This window comes from Hippoglossus stenolepis, chromosome 11, assembly GCF_022539355.2.
Source record: "Hippoglossus stenolepis isolate QCI-W04-F060 chromosome 11, HSTE1.2, whole genome shotgun sequence".
NCBI classification, from domain to species: domain Eukaryota; kingdom Metazoa; phylum Chordata; class Actinopteri; order Pleuronectiformes; family Pleuronectidae; genus Hippoglossus; species Hippoglossus stenolepis.
In genome coordinates, this window is record NC_061493.1 from 16916430 (window position 1) to 16937370 (window position 20941).

The 20941-nt window shown below is 40.9% G+C and overlaps 3 protein-coding genes across 5 annotated transcripts in view; 1 reads left to right on the forward strand and 2 right to left on the reverse strand.

Annotated features, from left to right (window-relative positions):
• Positions 1 to 817: 817 nt before the first annotated feature.
• thoc1 (THO complex 1) lies at positions 818 to 6308 on the forward strand. The gene is made up of 21 exons (XM_035170350.1): positions 818 to 939; positions 1144 to 1217; positions 1337 to 1397; positions 1480 to 1549; positions 2006 to 2124; positions 2205 to 2253; positions 2343 to 2438; positions 2564 to 2646; positions 2738 to 2811; positions 2893 to 3001; positions 3095 to 3229; positions 3800 to 3900; positions 4008 to 4074; positions 4391 to 4441; positions 4529 to 4599; positions 4824 to 4919; positions 5024 to 5089; positions 5175 to 5258; positions 5369 to 5516; positions 5622 to 5706; positions 5882 to 6308. Exons 1-21 carry the CDS (start codon positions 892 to 894, stop codon positions 6157 to 6159), a joined length of 1965 nt encoding a protein of 654 aa, XP_035026241.1. The 5' UTR covers positions 818 to 891; the 3' UTR covers positions 6160 to 6308.
• Positions 6309 to 6349: 41 nt separating this feature from the next.
• On the reverse strand, positions 6350 to 13712 carry usp14 (ubiquitin specific peptidase 14 (tRNA-guanine transglycosylase)). Its single transcript, XM_035170351.2, has 16 exons — positions 13487 to 13712; positions 12506 to 12651; positions 11709 to 11741; positions 11492 to 11596; positions 10331 to 10434; positions 10124 to 10182; positions 9895 to 10025; positions 9238 to 9318; positions 9034 to 9116; positions 8776 to 8890; positions 8535 to 8600; positions 8351 to 8443; positions 8135 to 8263; positions 7956 to 8016; positions 7420 to 7527; positions 6350 to 7326 (listed from the first exon to the last, which is right to left on the reverse strand). The coding sequence occupies exons 1-16, from the start codon at positions 13500 to 13502 to the stop codon at positions 7181 to 7183; spliced, it is 1476 nt and encodes a 491-aa protein (XP_035026242.2). The 5' UTR covers positions 13503 to 13712; the 3' UTR covers positions 6350 to 7180.
• A 1028-nt stretch (positions 13713 to 14740) lies between these two features.
• The window catches only part of rock1 (Rho-associated, coiled-coil containing protein kinase 1), a 28514-nt gene continuing 22313 nt past the window's right edge, over positions 14741 to 20941 (reverse strand). Inside the window, exons 26-33 of one of the 3 annotated variants that reach the window (XM_035169995.2) lie at positions 20718 to 20909; positions 20465 to 20630; positions 18648 to 18718; positions 18463 to 18551; positions 18244 to 18322; positions 17831 to 18092; positions 17019 to 17226; positions 14741 to 16780 (exon numbers count right to left, since the gene is read on the reverse strand). In XM_035169995.2, the coding sequence (XP_035025886.1) occupies positions 16729 to 16780; positions 17019 to 17226; positions 17831 to 18092; positions 18244 to 18322; positions 18463 to 18551; positions 18648 to 18718; positions 20465 to 20630; positions 20718 to 20909 (1119 nt within the window). In that variant the 3' untranslated portion in view covers positions 14741 to 16728. Of the gene's footprint in view, positions 16781 to 17018; positions 17227 to 17830; positions 18093 to 18243; positions 18323 to 18462; positions 18552 to 18647; positions 18719 to 19764; positions 19815 to 20464; positions 20631 to 20717; positions 20910 to 20941 lie in introns of those variants that run through there. The other 2 variants (XM_035169996.2, XR_004697817.2) reach the window with 2 other exon arrangements.

A 20941-nucleotide genomic window follows, 5' to 3' on the forward strand; every position in this document is an offset into this window, starting at 1 on the left:
GTCATCATAACCACGAAGGACACACACAGAGTAACACGATCGGACCAATAATTCAGAAGTAAAATAAATATTCTCCTCAATTGTGAAAACAAAATTGAAAACAAATCTATCAAATGAGTGAGAGAAGTGAGACAGACGGTCGTCTTGTCTCGTACATATTCATAGGTTTATTTACTGTATTTTTATACAGTGTGAAATGCTACAGGGTTTAATATAAGGAAAGGGTGGATTTCTGGTTTGTCCTGCCATGGTACAGAACTCTCTCTCTCTCTCTCTCTCTCTCTCTCTCTCTCTCTCTCTCTCTCTCTCTCTCTCTCTCTCTCTCTCTCTCTCTCTCTCTCTCTCTCTCACACACACACACACACACACACACACACACACACACATCTTTTCACTATAGTAGGCAAACATTGTGCAACACTGACGCCCTCTGGTCTAAACTGGCTTGAGGCCTGTTAGTTCACAGTCACTTTTAATGGTCACATCTGCAGTTATAGCATCAACAAACGTTAAATACAAAACATTAATTCTTAAAAATGAATCTTGATGAAGTGTGGAATAGCAGATTGTATTGAAGGACATTATTTCACTTTTTTGCTCCAAAGTACCTGAAGAACTAAGTTTTGCAGTTTTGCAACAACAGGCTAAATGGTGCAAGAACAGTTTGTATAGGCTTAAAAACTTTTTTCTGAAGAAACATGCGATCAGCTTCTGTTTATATATAACACAGGGTCTCATAACACATTCATGTTCTCACTGTTTCTAAATATTTAACGCTCTTGAATTCTCCTGAATGCCCCTAAACGCACCTACTTTCTCCTGACTGCTCCTGAACGCACCCGTCCCAACCGGAAAAGGTCCAGTGGCACTTCCGGTTGTAAATGTGCAAAGATGTCGACGTCTTTATTTAATTTTGTCGAAGCTAAAGACAAATTCACGGTGAGAAATCGTCTGACATGTCGTTGTTGTTATTTCATAATGAATCCGGTGGTTTAAATCACAGCTGGAAGACAAACACGTCGCCACAGCTTCATGCTAGCTCCTGCTGTGTTTAGCAGATGCTAAGCTAAGCTATAGCCTCGCTCGTTTACAATGGACTTTCCGTCTTAAACGTGTTTCTTCTTCTCTCTCTCTCTCCTTCAGGCTTCTGCCGGATTTGCTCTGACTGGTAAAACCAGCAAACCGCTAATAACCGCGTTCAACCAGATCCCCGGCAGGTAGGCGACGCGTAGCTAGCATCTGTATCAACGTGTAATGAAAACAGCTCTTTAAACTTCATGGATTAAAGTCATGTTTATTTAACAACCACGTGTTTTTTGTATCTGTTATGTTTCAGTGAGACGGAGAAGAAAACCACACTGGACCAGGCGCTGAGGGGAGTCCTCGGGGATCAGATTGTAAGAACATCAGGGTTTGTTTACTTCAGTTAATCTGACTTGGTGTGGAACATTAGAGCCTGAATGGAGTCTCTGTCTGCAGGTGGAGCGGAAGGCGATCTGCGATAACTACCTGTCCCTCATCTACCTGAGCATCGATGGAGTCAAGGAGGGTAGGTTCCTCCTCCAGGGTCACACTGGAGCCCCAAGTGTGAATGAAGCCTTGAAGCAGCTGACGTTCGTGTTCCAAAGAAAGATAAATCCTCGCTGCATGTCCTGTACTCTGCAACGCTCTCTACACTAAATCAGAACTGGAGATAGATACTTTAGTGACCCAGAGGGAAATGTAGGCATCCAGTAGCTCACAAAACAGTCAAATACAAGAGCATAAGAATAATGAAAGGTCAAAATGAGTCAAGAATAAGTTCACTGCAGTGAGATGAAAGTCCAGCCACCAGAACTACTACAAAGCTGTCGCTGTAAAGAAGTGTGTGCTAATGGAGATATTGACAATACAGATATTTTAAGTATAAGGTGATTTGAAAGACACAAGTAACCGAGGCAGAGTATTGAAGCCAAATTATAGTAAAACTAGCTTTACCAAGCTTTGGTGTCCCTCCGTTTTGCAGGTATCTGCTCTGCTACAACACCCTTCATTCTTCTGGGAGACGTATTGGATTGTCTCCCTCTCGACCAGTGTGACAAAATCTTCTCCTTTGTGGAGGATAATGTCTCCACCTGGAAATCGGTAAATGAGCTACATCCTCTCAGTTGTTTTCCAAACATAAACCAGATCATTTGATCATGACCGTCTCTCCTTCCTCCTAGAACTCCTTCTATTCGGCTGGGAAGAACTACTTGTTGAGGATGTGCAATGGTAAAGATCACATGAAACTCTTGTTCATTAAAAAGACGTGTATATTTAAATGATGTAACTATTCGTGACACGCCTCTCCCCCTGTGCAGATCTTTTGAGGAGGCTGTCCAAATCTCAGAATACTGTGTTTTGTGGGCGGATCCAGCTTTTCCTGGCACGCCTCTTCCCTCTGTCTGAGAAATCAGGTAAAAACAGCAACATCTGTATGTTGTGTTTGAATAAATACAACAAACACAACAATGAATAGTTAATTATGTTGGGTGACCGTGTTTTCAGCTTCTCTTATGTGCATGTTTGTGTTTTTTTTCAGGTCTCAATCTACAGAGCCAGTTTAATCTGGAAAATGTGACTGTTTTTAATAAAAACGAACAAGAAAGCACTCTCGGCCAGAAGGTAAAGTGTCAATATGTGACAGTGATTGTAAACGTTGTGAAACTAATCTTGAAAATCACTTTAATCATATTTAATGGCTCCATGTTTGTAGCCCTCTGAAGAAAAGGAGGATGGCATGGAGGTGGAGGAAGGAGAAATGGGAGAGGATGATGCTCCTGCACCATGGTAACTTCAAGTCTCTAAATTACACCCTAAAATGTATCTGTGTTTTAAGTCAATTAAAACTGAATCTAATTTTGTTTTCAGTTCCATTCCGATCGACTACAACTTGTACAGGAAGTTCTGGACGCTGCAGGACAACTTCAGAAACCCTCTGCAGTGCTATGAAAAATTCTCGTGGATGACATTCCTCAAGGTAAACAACCTGATCACGAAAGCAGAGAGGGTTTTATATCACTGAAGCAATCACAACTCACTGCCGATGTCAACTTCTGTGTGTCCTGCTCAGTACTCAGATGAGACCTTGGCAGTATTCAAGAGCTTCAAGCTGGATGACATGCAGGCGTCTAAGAGGAAACTGGAGGAGCTCAGAGCGTCTGGAGGAGAACACGTCTACTTTGCCAAGTTCCTCACCAGCGAGAAGGTGAGAAAACAGTTTTTACCCTTGGTCATAACTTAAGAACCCATTCACTAATGATGACAAAATATCACACAAATGTCAAACAGGATAAAATGATGACATTTTATATCGAAGAGATTGAAGGTCAATGTAACTATGACATCATCATAATGTTCTGTAAAAACACTCATTCACTCAACAGCATCACTCTGACACAGAAGGGGAGGTAGTGACCATTTCTTGCGACTTGAAAAAAACATTCTAGTTATTTAAGTTGGGTACAAATTGATGTTGAATTTGTGAATCCCAAATATTAATATCAACAACAGAAACTTAATCAAATGAATACATGCACATTAGAGTTTATTCATTGTAAGAGCAAACTAACCAAGCCCGACCCGAACCCAATAGACATTGTGTTTTCCCCGATTACAAAAACCAAGTAGTTGTCCCAGTGAACGTGACTGAACCCAAATATCATTGTGTTAAAATCCAATGGCCACTATTTAGTATTGCAGCAGTATTTAGTATGTTCACCTGTATTTACAAGTAAAGAAGGAAGATCTCACACTAACATGGGTCCTGTCTTCTCAGCTGATGGACTTGCAGCTCAGTGACAGTAACTTCAGACGACACATTCTGCTTCAGTACCTCATTCTCTTCCAGTACTTGAAGGGTCAGGTCAAGTTCAAAAGGTGAGAAATTAACCTCTGTTAACGTTGGACATTAAACACACGTTAGTTTGTGTGTTTAACAAAAGAAGAAACGTGGATTCACATTCTGTGTCTCTGTGGCCGTGCAGCTCCAGCTGTATGCTGAATGATGACCAGGCCGCGTGGATAGAGGAGACAACTAAACTGGTTTATCAGGTCAGTCCTGAATCTCATTGACATAGATCATACCCACAATTAGCTCTTGTAATCCATAAACAAACAAGCCTCCCTGTCTTTCATGTACCTGTTTCTGTTAAGATTAACCTGGATGTTTATAGACTTACTGTAGAAACTTAGAGCAGTATAACTCAGCAGTACTTAGCCATGCTGATAGAATATTTTGGATTCAGGGAAGGTTCTGCAATATCTGGTATTTAGTCCGTTCTGCTTTTTCTACTGGCATAATGTCGAGAGAGAGGAAAGCAAACCTGTATCAATCTGTTGACTGATAAATTATTAACTCTGTTTGTAGCTGCTAAAAGAGATCCCTCCTGATGGAGACAAGTTTGCCACCATGTTGGAGGTAAGTCACGTTCTGAGATAAGAGATACATTAAATGATGCGTTCTCTTACAGGAGTGATTCTATAAATGTGTCTCGTGTTTTCACAGCACATCCTCAACACAGAGGAGAACTGGAACGCCTGGAAAAATGAGGGATGCCCAAGCTTTGTGAAAGAAAGGTACGAAAACATAATTATTATATTTTATAATAAGACACGGTGGACACATTTTCAGATTGGAAATTGAGTTGCAGTATGTTTCTGGTTAGGTTTAGTAACTAATGCCTTTTCAACTTCCTAGTGGAAATAAATATGTATAATTTGACTTTTGTTGTGTATTTCCATCGCAAGTTTCATTACTGTGTCTTATACATATTTGGTCCCACTTGTCTCCTATTGAACAGGGTAGTAGATGACAAACCCAAAAGACCCACCAGGAAAAGACAAGCACCAGAAGACTTCCTTGGAAAAGGACCCGACCGCAAGATCTTCATGGGAAAGTATGTTTTAAAAACAGAGCTGAGTAGAGCAGAAGGAAGAAAAGTGTTATTATATAAAGTCTCATGTTTACTTCATTAACTAAAGCTCTTCTGTGTTTTGTCAGTGACGAGTTGACTCGACTGTGGAACTTGAACCAGGACAACATGGAAGCCTGCAAGTCAGACAGCAGGTCAGTGGTTTATAAAACAAGGTGGAACTTCTCCTCTACATCTGCATTCACCCTTCAGTTTGAATGAAATGTTTTGTTCTTTCAGGGAGTTCATGCCATCGCTGGATGAATTCTTTGCAGAAGCCATTGAACAGGCCGACCCCACTAACATGGTGGAGGAAGAGTACAAGTACGTTCGCTTAGTCACAAGTTGTGGGAACTTGAGAAACAGTCCATTGTGTTAGGGGCTTTATTTTCAGCTTCCTCACGTGTTACTTTTCTTCTGGTAAATCTTTGCAGGGTTGTTCGGAACTCCAACTACGGCTGGCGCGCTCTGAGGCTGCTGTCCAGGAGAAGTCCGCACTTCTTCCAACCGACCAACCAGAAGTTCAAGAGCCAGGCGGACTACCTGGACACCATGGTCAGCAAACTGGCCAAAGAGCTGCCGGTGAGGATTTATTTACTAACCAAAAAAACAGTATTTATTACTATACAAACACTGTGTAATGCCCAGAATTACTGTTGACTAATATCCTGACTTGTGTTCATGCAGAAGGACATCCCTTCTGAAGAGATCAAGACAGGAGAAGAGGATGACGATGATAATGGAGACAATCTCCTCAAGGACAGCAACGACAGTGAGTTCCAATTGTCGCTCATTAACATGATAAATCACAACCGCTAATCAATCCCAACATGCATCTACAGCTAATTGACCTTGTTTTTGAGGACGTAGTTATAATCAAATCACCTCATCCACTTGTATTAATTTCCTTTTTACATCCAATCAAGTTTCAGCCGTCTTTCTTCCAGGTCCGAGCATACAGACCAAGATTGTGAGCAACCAGCAGATGGACGACATCGCAGCCAAACTCGGCGCTCAGTGGAAGTCGCTGGCTTCTCATCTGGAGATGAAGGCAGCAGAGTTGCGGGAGATTGAGACAGACAGCGAAGACGTGGACATGCAGGCCAAGCTGCTGCTGGTCGCCTGGCAGGACAGAGAGGGAGGACAAGCTACTGTGGAGAACCTGAGCTCCGCTCTGAATGCGGCCGGGTTCTCTCAGATTGCAGACAACCTCAATGAGGCTTAAAGTAGATCATAGGTAAATGAATTAATACTTGAGTTTTACTGTTGCAGCTGTTTTGTACCAAAAATAATCAGAGATGGGAATTTTTGTATGCAGCCGAAGACTGTTTTTTCACTGTAGAAAAGCCAATAAATGTTTTTTTTAAATAAAAACTTTGACTATTTGGTCCATTCTCACATAAAACAGTCACATGTTTTGGTATAACAGTTTATTTTCATCACCTCTGGAAAGCAATCAGTCAATAACTTATTACAGAGTGCTGATGGTTGGGTCTTACACACTGTGGCGGGATACGGAGAAACAAAGTGAAGCACAGCGTTTTCAGAGAATGTCAAAGTCTAATCAGTGTCAGCGAGAACAATGTTCAAGGCTCGTTGAGTGAAACCATCACGGTTAAATCTCAAATCTTTAAATGCACACAGTTCTCCACTAGGGCAACCTCTCCCCGCCCCCCCCAAACACACACTCTTTTGGCAGAAATAATCTCATCTGTCGAAACATCTGCAAACGACTCCGGCAGATGATACGAGCGAAGCACTTGAGAAAAGATGTTAGACCGCATATTTTATAAGGGCCGATTACATCTGAGAAGAGGAGAGAAGCCAGAATGACAAGTACAGCTCGCCGAGGCATTTTTTTTTTGTACATGTTGATTAAATGACTAAAGAGAATATTTTTGCATTATGACATGAGCAGCTCATCAAAGGCTTTAAAAAATATACAATGTGTATAAAACATTTAATGAAACGGCAGAGCTCGACTTCAAAACCTCTTTCAAGGATCCAGGCCAGGGATTGGCTCTCGTCAATCTCCATTTTCAAAGCTCGCCATGGTTGAATATTTAACACCAGTTAACAGAATTTGTTTTACAAGCATCTGTGTTGGTTACGAAAAAGAAAAAGAAAAATTAACATATCTTTAAAGACACCTGTTTTATTGCACATCTATGCAGACAGTGCGTGGAAATGGCAATTTGTGTGTGTGTTGGATGTCGTCTTTGTCTTCTAGGAAAAATCTTCCACAGCTACTGATCCTCTTCAAGTATTTCCAGCCGCCGTGGGCCGTACAGTAGAACATATGCTATATGCCAGTCTCCGCCTCCAGACAGTCGCAGGATGTCATCCGGAGACACCACACTCACCTTGTCGTCATCGAACTTCACCCACTCATCTGTCAGAGGAAACAGGTCCAACTGAACATCTGAACTTGAGTCACAGCAGAAACATGGCGACTGTGCAGCAGTGAGAAACAAACTGTGGTTACCTTCTTTCCTCTTGACCCATCCCAGGTAGTGACCTGATGAGCTGGAGCGGCCTTGGTGTGTCAGCACAGCCTGCAGGTCGTAGTAGCCGCTGTTGTTGGACCCAAGGTCTAGAACAACATCAGATACAATCAAATGTATAGAGCTTGAATGGAGAAAATTTACATTTCAGTTGTTAATGAAAGATATAAACATTAATGCAAATCTTTCCAGCATTGTTTCTTCTGTAAAGTACAAGTTTTAATAAAAGGCACACATCAGAAAACAAAGCGCAGAGACCAATAGTGAAAGTGTTCTGCTAGATAACAAAGTTTAATACTTGGCATTGTATGAATGTTTTGTTACAGTAATCATGACCTTTGTAAAGTGAAGGTTCAAAACTGTTTTGGCAGTAAAAGAAAATTGTCTATTAATTTACAAAATGTGTGTTTATTACTCCATGCTTGAATAGAAAACATGTTTCACCTCATATGTGCTGAAAATTTCACTTAAATGTCTTTGAGTGAACAGAGGCCGTCAGTGTTGTGTCTCAACTTACCGTCAGTGAACGAGAAGGGATCGTACTTCACTTCCTTTACTGCATCTGGCTTCTTCACCACCTGTTGTAAAAAAGTATTGTGAGACACTGTATTGACCCGTCAATACCACTAAAGCAGGAAATATTCTGCTCCCTAGTCAACTAGTTAATAAGCTACAAAGCTGTAGATTGTCCTTTACCTTTTGCTGCTGTTTCTCTGTCTTCTTGTCCTCAACTTCCTTAAACTTTGACCTGATTGGCAGCATCTTCTCCTGGACCTCCGCAGTGCACAGCTCATACACATCCAGCATCAGTGGGAACTTGACATCCTTTAGAAGAAGAGACAATGTGGCGTTGATTCAGAGTCACACTGCTAATTACTGTGAACTCTGTTGCAAGAGATTTTAGAGACAAACCTTGAGGACTTTTGCATTGACAGACTCTTTCTCTTTGTAGTAAAACCGGACCATTTGAACAGTCAAGTAGGCAGGGAGGCGGCTGAGTTTTGACTAGAGGGAGAGGGAAAAACCAAGAAGGTTAAAAACACAAAAGGACACAGGATCACAGTTTTTAAAATTTCCACATGGAAGAAGCACTTACAGATTTTATATAAAGGGCATTTCTTTCCAAGGATGGAGACATTTTTGTGATTTCTTCCTGCAGTCTCTGCAAAGTTAAAACACAGACTAATTAGACATTACCCAAAAAGACACATGTTCCACTTGGTGTTTACATTTCTTTCTAATTGGCAAACACAACATCCATAGATTTAAATATCAAACACACAAAAGGTGCATGGCAATGTGTAATTCATGAACAACACATTAGTCTGGACACATACCAGCCTGAGTCCGGTTGCCAGGTATTTAACCTCTTGATTGATGAAGCAACTGAGCTGGAGCTGATTTTCCTTGCCCTTAATCGGCTCCTCCTCCTCAGCCTCTGTACATTTCATGCTGATCAAGAGAGTTAAAGGAAAAATCTGACAGAGTGATGGTGATAGTGTTTTTCACACAACTACGATCCTACAAATTGATCTCAATTATTCATAATTAAAAAAGGTCAAAACTCTACTGAATCGTTACAACTGCAAGGATACGAAGTTTCAAATTCTACGCCAAAATACTGGTCGATGAAGTTCTTCTTCGAAGAGGCGGAAGCGGCTCCGCTCTCAGTGTCGGTCTTCAGATGAAAGAAGCGTGGTAATTATTAGTAGTCATTTCTTTTCAACACATCAGTTACACCTAGTGTTTCATTATAAAGAAACACTAGGTTGAAAAAAAAAAAAAAAACACCTGTTTACCTCCATGGAAGTCTCTGGCTCTAGTGGCTCCAACTTCTGTTGAAGCACTCTCATCATCTGCAGCCAGCACTCGTTCGCATCCTGAGAACACACACACACACACACACACACACACACACACACACACACACACACACACACACACACACACACACACACACACACACACAAAGGGCATTAATTGTTTTACAACAACAAAAACTTAATCAGACATCATGGGTGACGGTGAAGCCGTGTGCCAATCAGGACAAAGTTCTGTCCCCACAGACGTGGTTCCCTGTCGTTAGTAGCTCAGAGAGCAACGGCAACGCTTGGCTCCCGTTGACTGGCTGCCATGTTTTAATGTTATGTGACCTGGTGACATTCTGTAGCTCTCCAGCGAAACTTACAAACATCATGCATTCTTTTAAGTCCAGCATGCATTAAATTTCAGCACCACATTAAGTTGAATTTGAGTTACTGCATGTGACAGTTCATCGGATGTTGTGGAAGGTAGATCTCCCCTCTGTTTTAGCCAAAACAAGTGCATGTGTGTGTGTTTGTCACCGGAGTCACAGTACTGCAAAATCCAGGTCATGGGAGAACATGACACCAGTGACAGAACCAGTAAACTCACCACCCCTCATAAGCAGAGGAGACGTGTAATGAGTTCCTCACCTGCTGGAGGTACTGTCCCTGGTCCCCCTTCTCAGCAAACTGTGGAAAGGCCATATGAAGGAACTGCAGCAAAATAATAGGCGGGAGGCTGGAGGAGGTCTTTTCCATGGTCTCATACAGGTCACGAAGGGCTGAGGAGGCAAATATATATTTTAGGTGCATTAGTAAATTTAAGACATAAATGTTAACATGTGATTTCACACGGTGAACAATTCCCCACGGCTCATACCTGCTGTGATATACTGTGATGGTGCATTTGCCCCGGAGGATCGCAGAGCACCTGAATACCTGCAGAGGGAGACAGATGAGTTCAGCAGGAGAACAATTGCAAAATAACAACAACACAAAAAGAAAAGTCACTAAGGAGACAGAAAGCTAAATTCAAACATCTCAAACTCCTGAATAAATTGCTGATGAACACAATTAGAAAACCCACCTTCTGAGGGCAGTTTTCAGCTCTGGCACAGAACGCAAACACTGCACGGTGGCGTTCATGTAACAGGTGTTGCCCAAGTTCGTCAGCCCACAAGGCAGCTCCATCTGAAAATAACAGTTGGATATGTGATAATAATAAGTTCCACTGTAAAATACAGAGAGAAAAACACATAATATAAAACCAAGCTTCATTGCGCACAGACTAGTTTGTCTCAGTGATGAAGATACACGTCACTTGTTTCTTTTACAAAGACATGAACACACCCTTAATGTGTTCATACTGCAAAATCATCCCACGCCACAGCAATTAAAAAAATGTTTATTAGTTCACTTAGGTTTTTAAAATAGATCCTTAATTAACAGATTTATTTCCAGTGTCCCAGAGCTCGCATTAGCACTGAGTAGCAACAGTGAGTCATTCGGCTAAAAGGACTGGTTAATAAATCAAACCATTACATTTGTGCAGCTTTCATTGAAGCTGCTTTAGATGCCGGCATTGTTACAGGTAATCAAATCAGTGACTCTCATTCCATTTCAGCTCAGAGGAACATTTTAGAACTTGATATTGGGTAGAATAGAAATAGAAAATCATCAAGCACGCAGCCAAAATCATAGACACCACTCAAACCCAAACACAGCTTTACTGTCAAGCAGTATATATTAAAAGGTAGACTCCATTACTTAAGATTTTTCGGTTACTCCCATCAAGCAGAGGCCAAAAAGAGGATCCTCCCCACCACAACATCCATCATAAACAAGGCTGAACAGACGGCCACTACTTTTGTATGAAGCTTATTCGTGGAATGGTTGCCAATTGCAGTCTTAAATTGGTGCATTTTTATAGGATATATGGCTGTTTCTGATATGACATTTGACAATGCTTAAAAAAAAAATGTAATCTAACAGATGAGACTGTTGGTGATTAATACTCCACTTGTTTCTTCAGTAAAATATTCTGTAAACAATGCAAAGTGTAATGACGACTGGAAGCACACAAATGCTTAGGTGATGGAACATACAGAAGTATATATCTTTAATATTATGTTCTCTACTTGGTAAAAATTATATTGAGGAAAACACACTTTAAAAGCTATGTTAGCGCAGAAAGCAACAATCAACCATATTTGTTTTAGGCGTACTGGTCATCTTGGGGCTTACTCACCGCTGAGGCCAGCTGCTCCTCAGTCATGTCCTCCACAAACATGGGCCTGACAGCAGGCTCCTCAGGCAGAGCCTCGGCTGAGCCCATCATCAGCAGAGTCATTCCCTGTAAACATTAGAAACACACTGAAACTTGCTGATGCATTTGTTAAAATGCTTTACCTACAAAAAACATCTTTTTACATTATATTCTTCCAAAACTAAGCTTAAATACTCACATTTTTCAGTTTGATGTTTCCCCACTCATCATCCTGGAATTGAGATAACACATAGATTAGCTCCTGAAAAACTAATATTAATGTCATTTCATTATTTGTTAAAGAACAAAACCAACAATGTGTTAATGCGTACCTCAATAATTTCCAACTTCCCTAACCAGTCCGTAGCAATCAGCTCCATTCGTTAGTACTGATACGTAAATCTGTTTTCATTTGTTTACTTTTTAAGTTGTCAAAAATTAACAGTTACATTTTTCCAAAAGGCTCAATCAATTCCAACAGCAGCTCCGCACCATAGTTTTTAAACAAACACTATTCAACTGAGATCAAATTGTGCATTTGAAAGGGACTATTTTCATCTGGGACTTAATAAACATTTGGTGCTTATTGTGTCATTTGTGGGATGACGACACCAGAGCTGTTTGCAGGGGACTCATAAAAGGGATGAACCCGCCTGTGTCTGTATTTGCATGTGTTGTGACTTTTTGCAGCGCATGTGTCGTCAAATTGATAAAGTAGTTTTCTTAATTTGCACACGTCTGTTCTATTTGCACGTGTTTTATTAATTTGTAGTGCGTCGAGTTCTCTCGGCCACCGGAATTTTGCTATAACAACCTTCCTCTCTCGGTAGGATCAGTTCATTATTAGAATGATTGTTGATTTGGGTGTTTTCACAGCATTTGTTGACATTAGTATAATATGTGTATGGCCGCCCTTATCCTTCACTGTGAGTGAAAGTGAGGCGCAGTGTTTGATCCCTTCAGGACCGGCGTCCTGTGTGTTGTTTGGGTGGATACCTTCAGGGTGCCTCCCTTCACCATGACCTTCTGTCTGTCTGGCTGAACTCCTGTCAGGGCGAAGAGCTGAGCCTTGAACACCATGGGAGGCTCCTCGGTGTTCAGCTCGACTGCGTCAAACTTCTCTTTGCCCCATTTCACATTGACTGGAAGCCGAGACGGTGGAAACAGAAACACACACATGTCACTTCCAACTCCGTCAACCTGCTGCCATGTACGACACAGCAGCTAACGCACTGACAGGCTAATAAAGTGAAAGCTAACAAACACACACAGCTTTTAAAACTGAATATTTAGGACCCGATGGGACGTGACTTTCAAAAACACACATAAGCTGTAATTAAAAAAAAGTCAAACTCGTATCTTTTCAGCATTGTTTCCCATCTGGCTACATTGAAAAGCTCACGAACTGTAAACTCATGATTCAGCGAGCTAGCTTTGTTAGCAACGCTACCCGAGCTAAAAGGCGTGAGTCGGTTATTTTCACTCTGCTCTAAAAAAAAAATTGACATAATCGAATTGAAATGACGAGGGAAACAATCCGAGTAGCTTCGCTGTGGCAGGAAACGACGACTTTCCACAACTATTAAAAACCACCGTAGCTAGTTCTGCTCTCCTCGGCTAACACGGCTAGCTGACAGTTAGCTAGCTGTTTTCTGGGCTGTGTCAGATTAGCAGTTAGCATAGCCGGCTTCACGCAACACGTCCCGTAAACCCGCTAATAAACAGCAACACGGTCCAGACAGTGTTGCGGTGTTTTATGTATCTGCTCCGGCAACATGTTCTTTGTTATTAACTCCACATGTGGCCCAAAGAAGCTCGCTGCATGTTACTGTTAGCATGCTAAGTGCACATCACGCTACAGCTAGCTAAGCTAATGTAATGTACGCTGCGGCTGCACTAAACAACACGTGTAAGGATTCGTGTTTTTCTCCTGTTTTCCCGTGGCAGTGCGCGTGTCGCGTGGCAGTGAGGTCCTACCTGTAAACACCGGCATGTTTGGCAACGTTTCACTTCCTCGACTCCTTGTTTGTTTTGTCCCTGCTTCGATCCACCGGGGCGCGAATGGAGAGTTTGGCTAATTCTCGGTCTGAACTTCATTCAAACACAATGACGCTGCAACAACACGCTGGGAACTTATCGACGCGCTCTGACATCGACCCTCCGCCCTGCTGCAGACTGCGCACCCACACTAAACCAGACTAAACACACCCAGAGAGAGTTCGTCCGGATCATCCAGGAAACCATCACAACCATAGACTGTGTATTTAAATTATAACATAACACAAAGTTAAAAGTTAAAGTTGCCTTAACAAGTGTGTTCTGTCTTTGATGTTCCCTTGATGGGTCAATCTGCTGGACCCACATAAACATATAAGCAAAAAGCTGAAATAACCGAATTCAAACTCATATATTTTCTCTAAATGTGCCTGATTTTAATTCCACCAAGATCTGTAAATTATTCCCTGGGGAAAATGGGGAAAAAGATTAAAACCCTATCTGGCAGTGTTAAAGGAAAGGGGAATTTGAATGTTGGGGGCTTTCGGACACTCTGATGACACCACAGGAGCAGCAGGAGGCTTTTTATGTTTTATTCAGCTGATTTTATACGTTTGAAGAAGTGGTCGCCATTTACTTCAACTGTATTGGATTTGGCTGCAAAGCCGTTTACCCCTGAAACTCCAAGTGTTTTATGGACTCAAACACTTCACCCACCACCTCCATCGTTATAGTTCGGAGTAGATAATGAGTCAATTTTCATTTTTGTGATTAAAACAAACCAAAAGATTAATGGGTTCTTCCCTGACCCACACTTCATCCTTCCACCAAGTTTTGAAACGTTTGCTGTGTAAAGTTGCTTACTATGAAACTAACCAGCAAATAAATGGACGGGTGAAAACACAACTTCCTTGGTGGAGGTAATTCAAAGATCCTAATAGTAAATTTGGGCCAATAGAGCCTCTTTCAGACCTGGCTTTAACATTTTAAAATGTTTTTATAAAGATAATCCACATTAGGGCCCCTGAAGTCAGATACTGCACATCTACACAACATATCCCCAGTTCTCAAGTTATATAAATACAAACCAGATGGCACGTAGTATGTCTGGAGTCCCTGGGGCAGTGAACCTCTTTGCTTATTTAGTGATCTACTATTAAAATGGTTCCATGTATTAGCCTCCTAATAAAAAACAAGCCATTAATGGGTAGCTGCAGTGAAAACTAGAAAACAATGAATGATAAAGATATGTTTATTGACATATCCATCAGTGCGGACTCCAATGCAATTAACCATGCAAATTATCCAAGACAAGAGTAGATCATAGTTCCAGTGCTTTTTTTTTTTTTTAACTGAACAAAACGTTACAGATGAAAAGATTGTGGCAGTATTCCATAATCCTCATGTCTCTCTTATTATATACACTGTGGGGGTCTGCATTAACGGGACATTACCGTGCTAGAGACACAACTTGTACTTGTAACAAGGACAATCATTGACACAGGTAGAATCGCTTTGAGTACACCATCCCAAAATTTGTCATGTGATATGAACCCAGTCTGGGGGACTTCGTTTTGACACACTAGCTCTATTGCAGTGTGTCCATAAAGAGGTAATCTAATATATATATATATCATATACTTAAACCAGAGAAAGTGAATTCTGATAAAACCACAAATGTGTGGCGATTTCTTAAAAAAACAGATGGTGGAAGAGTTAAGATTTGTCTTGTTTTTTGGAGAAAGAAAATGAACAAACAAACAGATATGGCAGTAAAATCAATATCCAAACGTTAAGGCACTAGGTGGGCCAAATGCTACACCTGTTTAGTCTTCTACAAATAATTTACAATTCAAACAGTGCAGTTTTACATTTGTTAACTTAATGTTTTCCTTTTGAACCATGTATCTATGAATCAATGTAAGGCAATACATTACAAAAAAAAAAAAAAAAATGAAAAATATTACAATGTACCAAATAAACAAAAGAAAATCAATTAAGTTTCAGGACTCCTATATGCCATTACAATGGAATATTCCTTATGGCTTGGAGCAATAAAAATAATTATAATAAAAATAATGCATAGATTTAAATGATGATCTTGCATGCTCCTCACTCAATACTCAAAACATCTAATACTTGTGTCCCAATACTCCCTCCCAAACCTGATAAGTGACTCGCAGAGTGATAAGAATAAAGGCAAAAAGGGCCAGAGACGTTAGATGAAGGCATCGGTCATTTTTCTTTTCTTTTCTTTTTTCTTGAAGCTGAAAACAGATGTATGCTTGCATGTAGCTCGAGTATCCGTCAGGTGGGGAAAGAAATTACAAAATAAGATATTTATTTTCCACCCCTGAGACACAAACCACTCACTGCAGATCTGAAATCCCTGTATGACAGTACCTTAAACCAAACACACAACCACAGGAGTCCCAGCAAAACCCCCAGTTTACCTTCCTGTTTCCATCAGAACTGTCATATGATATGAAACACAGAATGGCTCCAATGACATGAGTCTATATATCGCTGCACAGTCCACGTTTAGTTCCAGACAAGTGTGCCATCTTCTGGTAGAAATGGAGAGCTGCAAGTTTGCTGAGTTGGATGATGGTGTTTCTCTTGAAGAAAGGCCTCTTTATGTCCACGATGCCTTGTGTCTGACATGTGTTGCAATTCTCCAGCGCTGTTTTTTTTTTTTTATTGATATACTTTTTTTCCTTTTAATGAATTTTCTACGTAATACAGGTTTCTCCGTTTTTGAGGATGAGGAACGGTTCAGATGGTTAGCTGAAAGAAAGAATAGAGACAGGTGTCCAGTGAAAGGAAGAAGGAAACATCTCAAAGTCGGTTAGTAACCCAATCTGAGTCAACATACAGCAGGAAAGCTTGTTTACAGACACAGCTACACCGTTAACACCTTTGCATCATGTTCGACAGGTATTTTAAAAAATCCTTAATGTGGATCATTCTAACCAGAACTGTACAGTAAGTCTATAAAGTTAGTTACTGAACCCAACAACACATTAGTGCCAATTAGAAAAACAAGAATCCACAGTGTCAACTGGAAAGAGCCCAGGAGTCCAACCAACCAACCAACCAACCAATCAGGAAGTGTCTCGTGTTAGAAGCACCCGGTAACACAATTAATAAATAGACAAGTTTAATGCTGGAGACAAAAGTCTTAAAAAAAAAAAAAAAATCAACACTTTCTGAAGATGTTCCTGTCAACAAGTGCTGGATGTTGTGTCTGCTGCTTGGAGGCTGGACTGCGCTCTGCTACAACACAGGAGACAAACAGCAGGTCATGTGACTGACTCGACCACATCTCAGCCCTCCAGACGGGATAAAATAAGATTTCTGACCTCAGCACACCCTCACTTTACGGCCAATATAACAGTGCTTGTATGTAGGTCATGCAGTTAGCTATAACTATTTGAACATAGTGACTGAAAAAAAAAAACAGAATGAAAAAATTATTAGAGACAGTTCAAAAGCACAGAATTTGTCAAGTTACCTCAGCTTTCCTGTATTGCTTTTAGGGTTCCTGCGGAAGGACTGGTTTGGTCCAGAGCGAGTGGACATGGAACGAGGAGAGGCTCTTGAAAAGGTAGATGGCGGGGTCTTGGGAATCTTCTTTCCCAGGTGACCAATCCATTTCTTCTGCTCGTCTTGTGTCAGGGCGAGCAGAAGCATGTCCCGGGCAGAGGTCACATCGTAGTTTACTGTAGGGCACGGGGAAAGGTGACGTGAAGGAGAAATGTCAAAGCACAAACATCAAAGGTTTAACAAACAAAACTGACACATTTCAGTGGTTTGGTTTGTCCAATCTATAGTTTAAAACATTTAAAGAACCAGTATATATTTTTTTCCATGTGAAGAATGGCTCAAATTATTAATTTCCTATCAGGATATATTGAATTATATAAGAGCTTATTGACAATTTGTTGGATTTGTACTTCATGTTTAAGTTAAATAGAATTTCAAAAACATAACACATCGGAAGATAAATGCATAATGCATACATCTTACAATTTAAAACTATTCACAAAGACTCTTAATGAGTTTGGTTTAATCTAGGCAGATTTCTTGCAGCTTTCAACATTGCTTAAATAAGAGTCTTTGTGAATCTTATCAACACTTATACAGCCATGTCTACTTTATGGCTTCAACATCAACTGGACAAGTACCTTAAACATTAATATTCAATGACAACTCTTTAGCTATAACTATAAAGTAACTATATGTATAATATATAAAAGCTATTAAGAGTAAAACTGTGTTTATCACAACTTAAGACCAACACAAACCAGAGTGCTGGCTGTTTACCTTTGCAAGGAGCAATAACATCCTCCTTTTTGTCGAGATGGTCCTTGTGGCACTTGACGTGGCAGCGGCGACACTCCAGGGCCGGAGGCGGCTTGAAGACGTGCCACAGAGGCTTGGAGCAGGCCTCACAGTTTGAAGGGAAGTGATATAGCGTAGGGATGAACTCGTGACCTTTGTGTGGGAGGCAGTTGGTCTTGTCGCCTTGAGGGACCGTCTCCATTTCCGCATCCTTCCTGCACTCCCCCTCGTTGGCATACAGAATCTGCAAACAAGAGAAAAAGGAGCGTCTCGTCAGAAACCCTGACTTTAAATATGCCTTTCTGAGGCTGAGTGGAATGTAAATCGGACATCAGATGTAGTAGCGGAAGAGACATGACAGAGAGACGACTACAGGACAGGAAAGAGCCTCGTACCTGGAATATCCTTGGAATCTCTTCTGTCTCAGCCCGGTACACGTCTCCTTGAGTGACTGGTCTCACATGAAATAGTTTACTGCACAAGAAGACACAGAATTAGCAATTACACATCAGTAAATCTGTCAGAACTTCTGACCTGTAAGCACAAGCCGTGCAACATTACCTCTGTTTTGTAGAAGTACGCATGTGACAAGGACAGGAACAAAGAATACTTACTCTATATCTAGTACCATTGAAGGGTTGGACTGCTCCTTATCCTGCTCGTCATTGTAGAACAGAATCTTCTTACTGCTCACCACCACATACTGCAAATGTTAAAACACATTAAAATAAAGGCTGACATTGTCCAAGGCGATAGCAACATAACATAACACATGAACTGTCAAATCAGCACAATATACCTGTTTCTTCCATCCGTATCTTTTGATATTAGCACGATTAGGAATGGACAGCCAACCCTCCAATCTGGATTCTGAAAAGCAGCCCAGATGTAGAAAAAGTTATAAATCAATGCGATGTGCTTAAAAAACACTGGCCATGCAGTGATTCAATCCAAACTCAACTGGGGGGGGAAAAAGTAGACAAAAGTAATTGTTGCATAACACCAGGCGAATCCCTGATGGAGTTCTGCCAGCGTTAAGGTAACGGCACTGGAGTAGGTGACAAGAGAGGAATTTAGATGCTGCTACTACACACTCCCCATGCTGGAGGAAAATATTAGAGAATATTAGACATCGATCCAACTTCTTGCAGCATGTTAACAGAGCATGGAAAATCTTATCATTCATAATCATGTTAAAAGTGTTATAATAATAGTTTTGCAGCAGGAATTTGTGCTAATTATCTTCAGATAAGCTTGATCACGCACTCCTTCAATAGAAACAAACAGATTATTTGGTGTTAAATTATAATTCCAAATGCATGCAGCTGGAACAACACAAGCTAAACAGGAGCAGTGAACTAACAGGGGCTTGTCTGCTAAATGTGACGCTGTGAGGGAGGTCTCCAAAACGAGCAGCACTTCTGGGTGAACATGCTGACAGATATATAAAAACAACAAGAGTGTTAAGTGTTTGAAGCACACAGTGCCGTGAATTCAAAAAGAAAAAAACACTTTCATTTTCAAGACACGTTTTGAAAGGCGCTGAGAGTGATGTGCTTTAAACCTCACACAGGGTGGAGTCAGCAACCGCTCATCTACTGTGGTTACTTCACCATTAGGGCTGACGTTGTCATGGCACGAAGCAAATTCACTGCCAGCATTTGTCATTTAACATCCTGTTAACGTTAGTGGATAAATTTGGTTGATCAGAATGCTTCGACAGCTTATAGATATCATTTACGAGGCACTCTGTAAGACTTCTTTCAAAAGTGTTTCATGAATTCCCCCCATCAGAGATGCTTCTATCACCTCTGGCAAAAAAGAGTACTAAGGAAAGTCAGGGGCAAAAAAAGGACAAACACACGACAGCTGCAGCACAGGCCAGGCAAACGGAGCTCGTCCACTCAGTTACTCACAGAGGGAAAGGAATAGAAGTTACAAAGATAAGAAGAGCAAGGAGAACCAACTGGACATGAGGGGAATAAAGAGAGAATTGTTTAACCACAGACACCAGCAAAACATGAAAATAGACCTAGAACAAGGTACCTTCATATTCAGTTAGATTTTGTTTCAGGAAAAGATGGAATTACCAAACATGGGTTTTGTGCATATGGCAGTAAGTAGATCAGCTGGGCTTGAATAAATCTATGATCATCTCAGCTTTCTACACGTGAAAATCTACCAAATTTAAAGCCCAAAGCATTTTCTGAGGGTAAGAATGTCTTTAACTCACTCAAAGTTTAAATGAAACACACAAAGAGGGGGACAACAGGTTTTACATGAAGGAACATTTAAGAGCCAAAAGTACCAAAAGGAAGAATCTTAAAAATGTATTTGTCTTTGATTTATTCACATTAATCTTTTATCCTGTCTGCATATAGTACTACCTGCATTGACCAAGACTCAATACATCAAGATCTAACAAAAGAAAACTTTACCAGACTATATAACTGGCATATGAAGTATGTTATTTTAAAAACACAAGCGGAGGAAGATGAAAACAACAATTTCTTAACTCTATAGTAATCAAAAATGAATATTAAATATTTCTACATTAAGGGGAATCCTGTCTTTGGTGTTAATACCAGAAGCAGTTCGCGTCAACTGTGACCTTACCTGCGATGTTGCTGTCCGTCTCATCTGTCTGCAAACTGGTGACACTTGAATTATCCATGCGCAGTTGCAGGTCGTTCAGTTTCTCCCTAAGCTGCTCGATATCGCTCTCCTTGCTGTCCAACTGCATCTGGAGCTCGTTGCGATACGTACATTCTTCTACAAGTTGCTGTTGGTGCGAGATGAAGATATTTTGGTTGTAAACAAGGTAAAAAGCACCGACAGGAGCCACCAGCAACCTGAGATGTTAACTTACCCCCTGCATCTCGCTCAACTCCTTCTGATACTTGATGGCCATGTGGTTGAACTTCTCCTTCTCCTGGTTAAGCTCCAGCTGAAGTTTGCGGTGCTCTTTCTCCTTCTTCCGCAGGTCGGCAGTACTGGCCTTTTTCTTGTGGTCCAGCTTCATGTCCTTGCGATTCATGATCTCTGCCAGCTTGTTTACCGCCTGATGGATTCAAGTAGATATATCAGTCACCA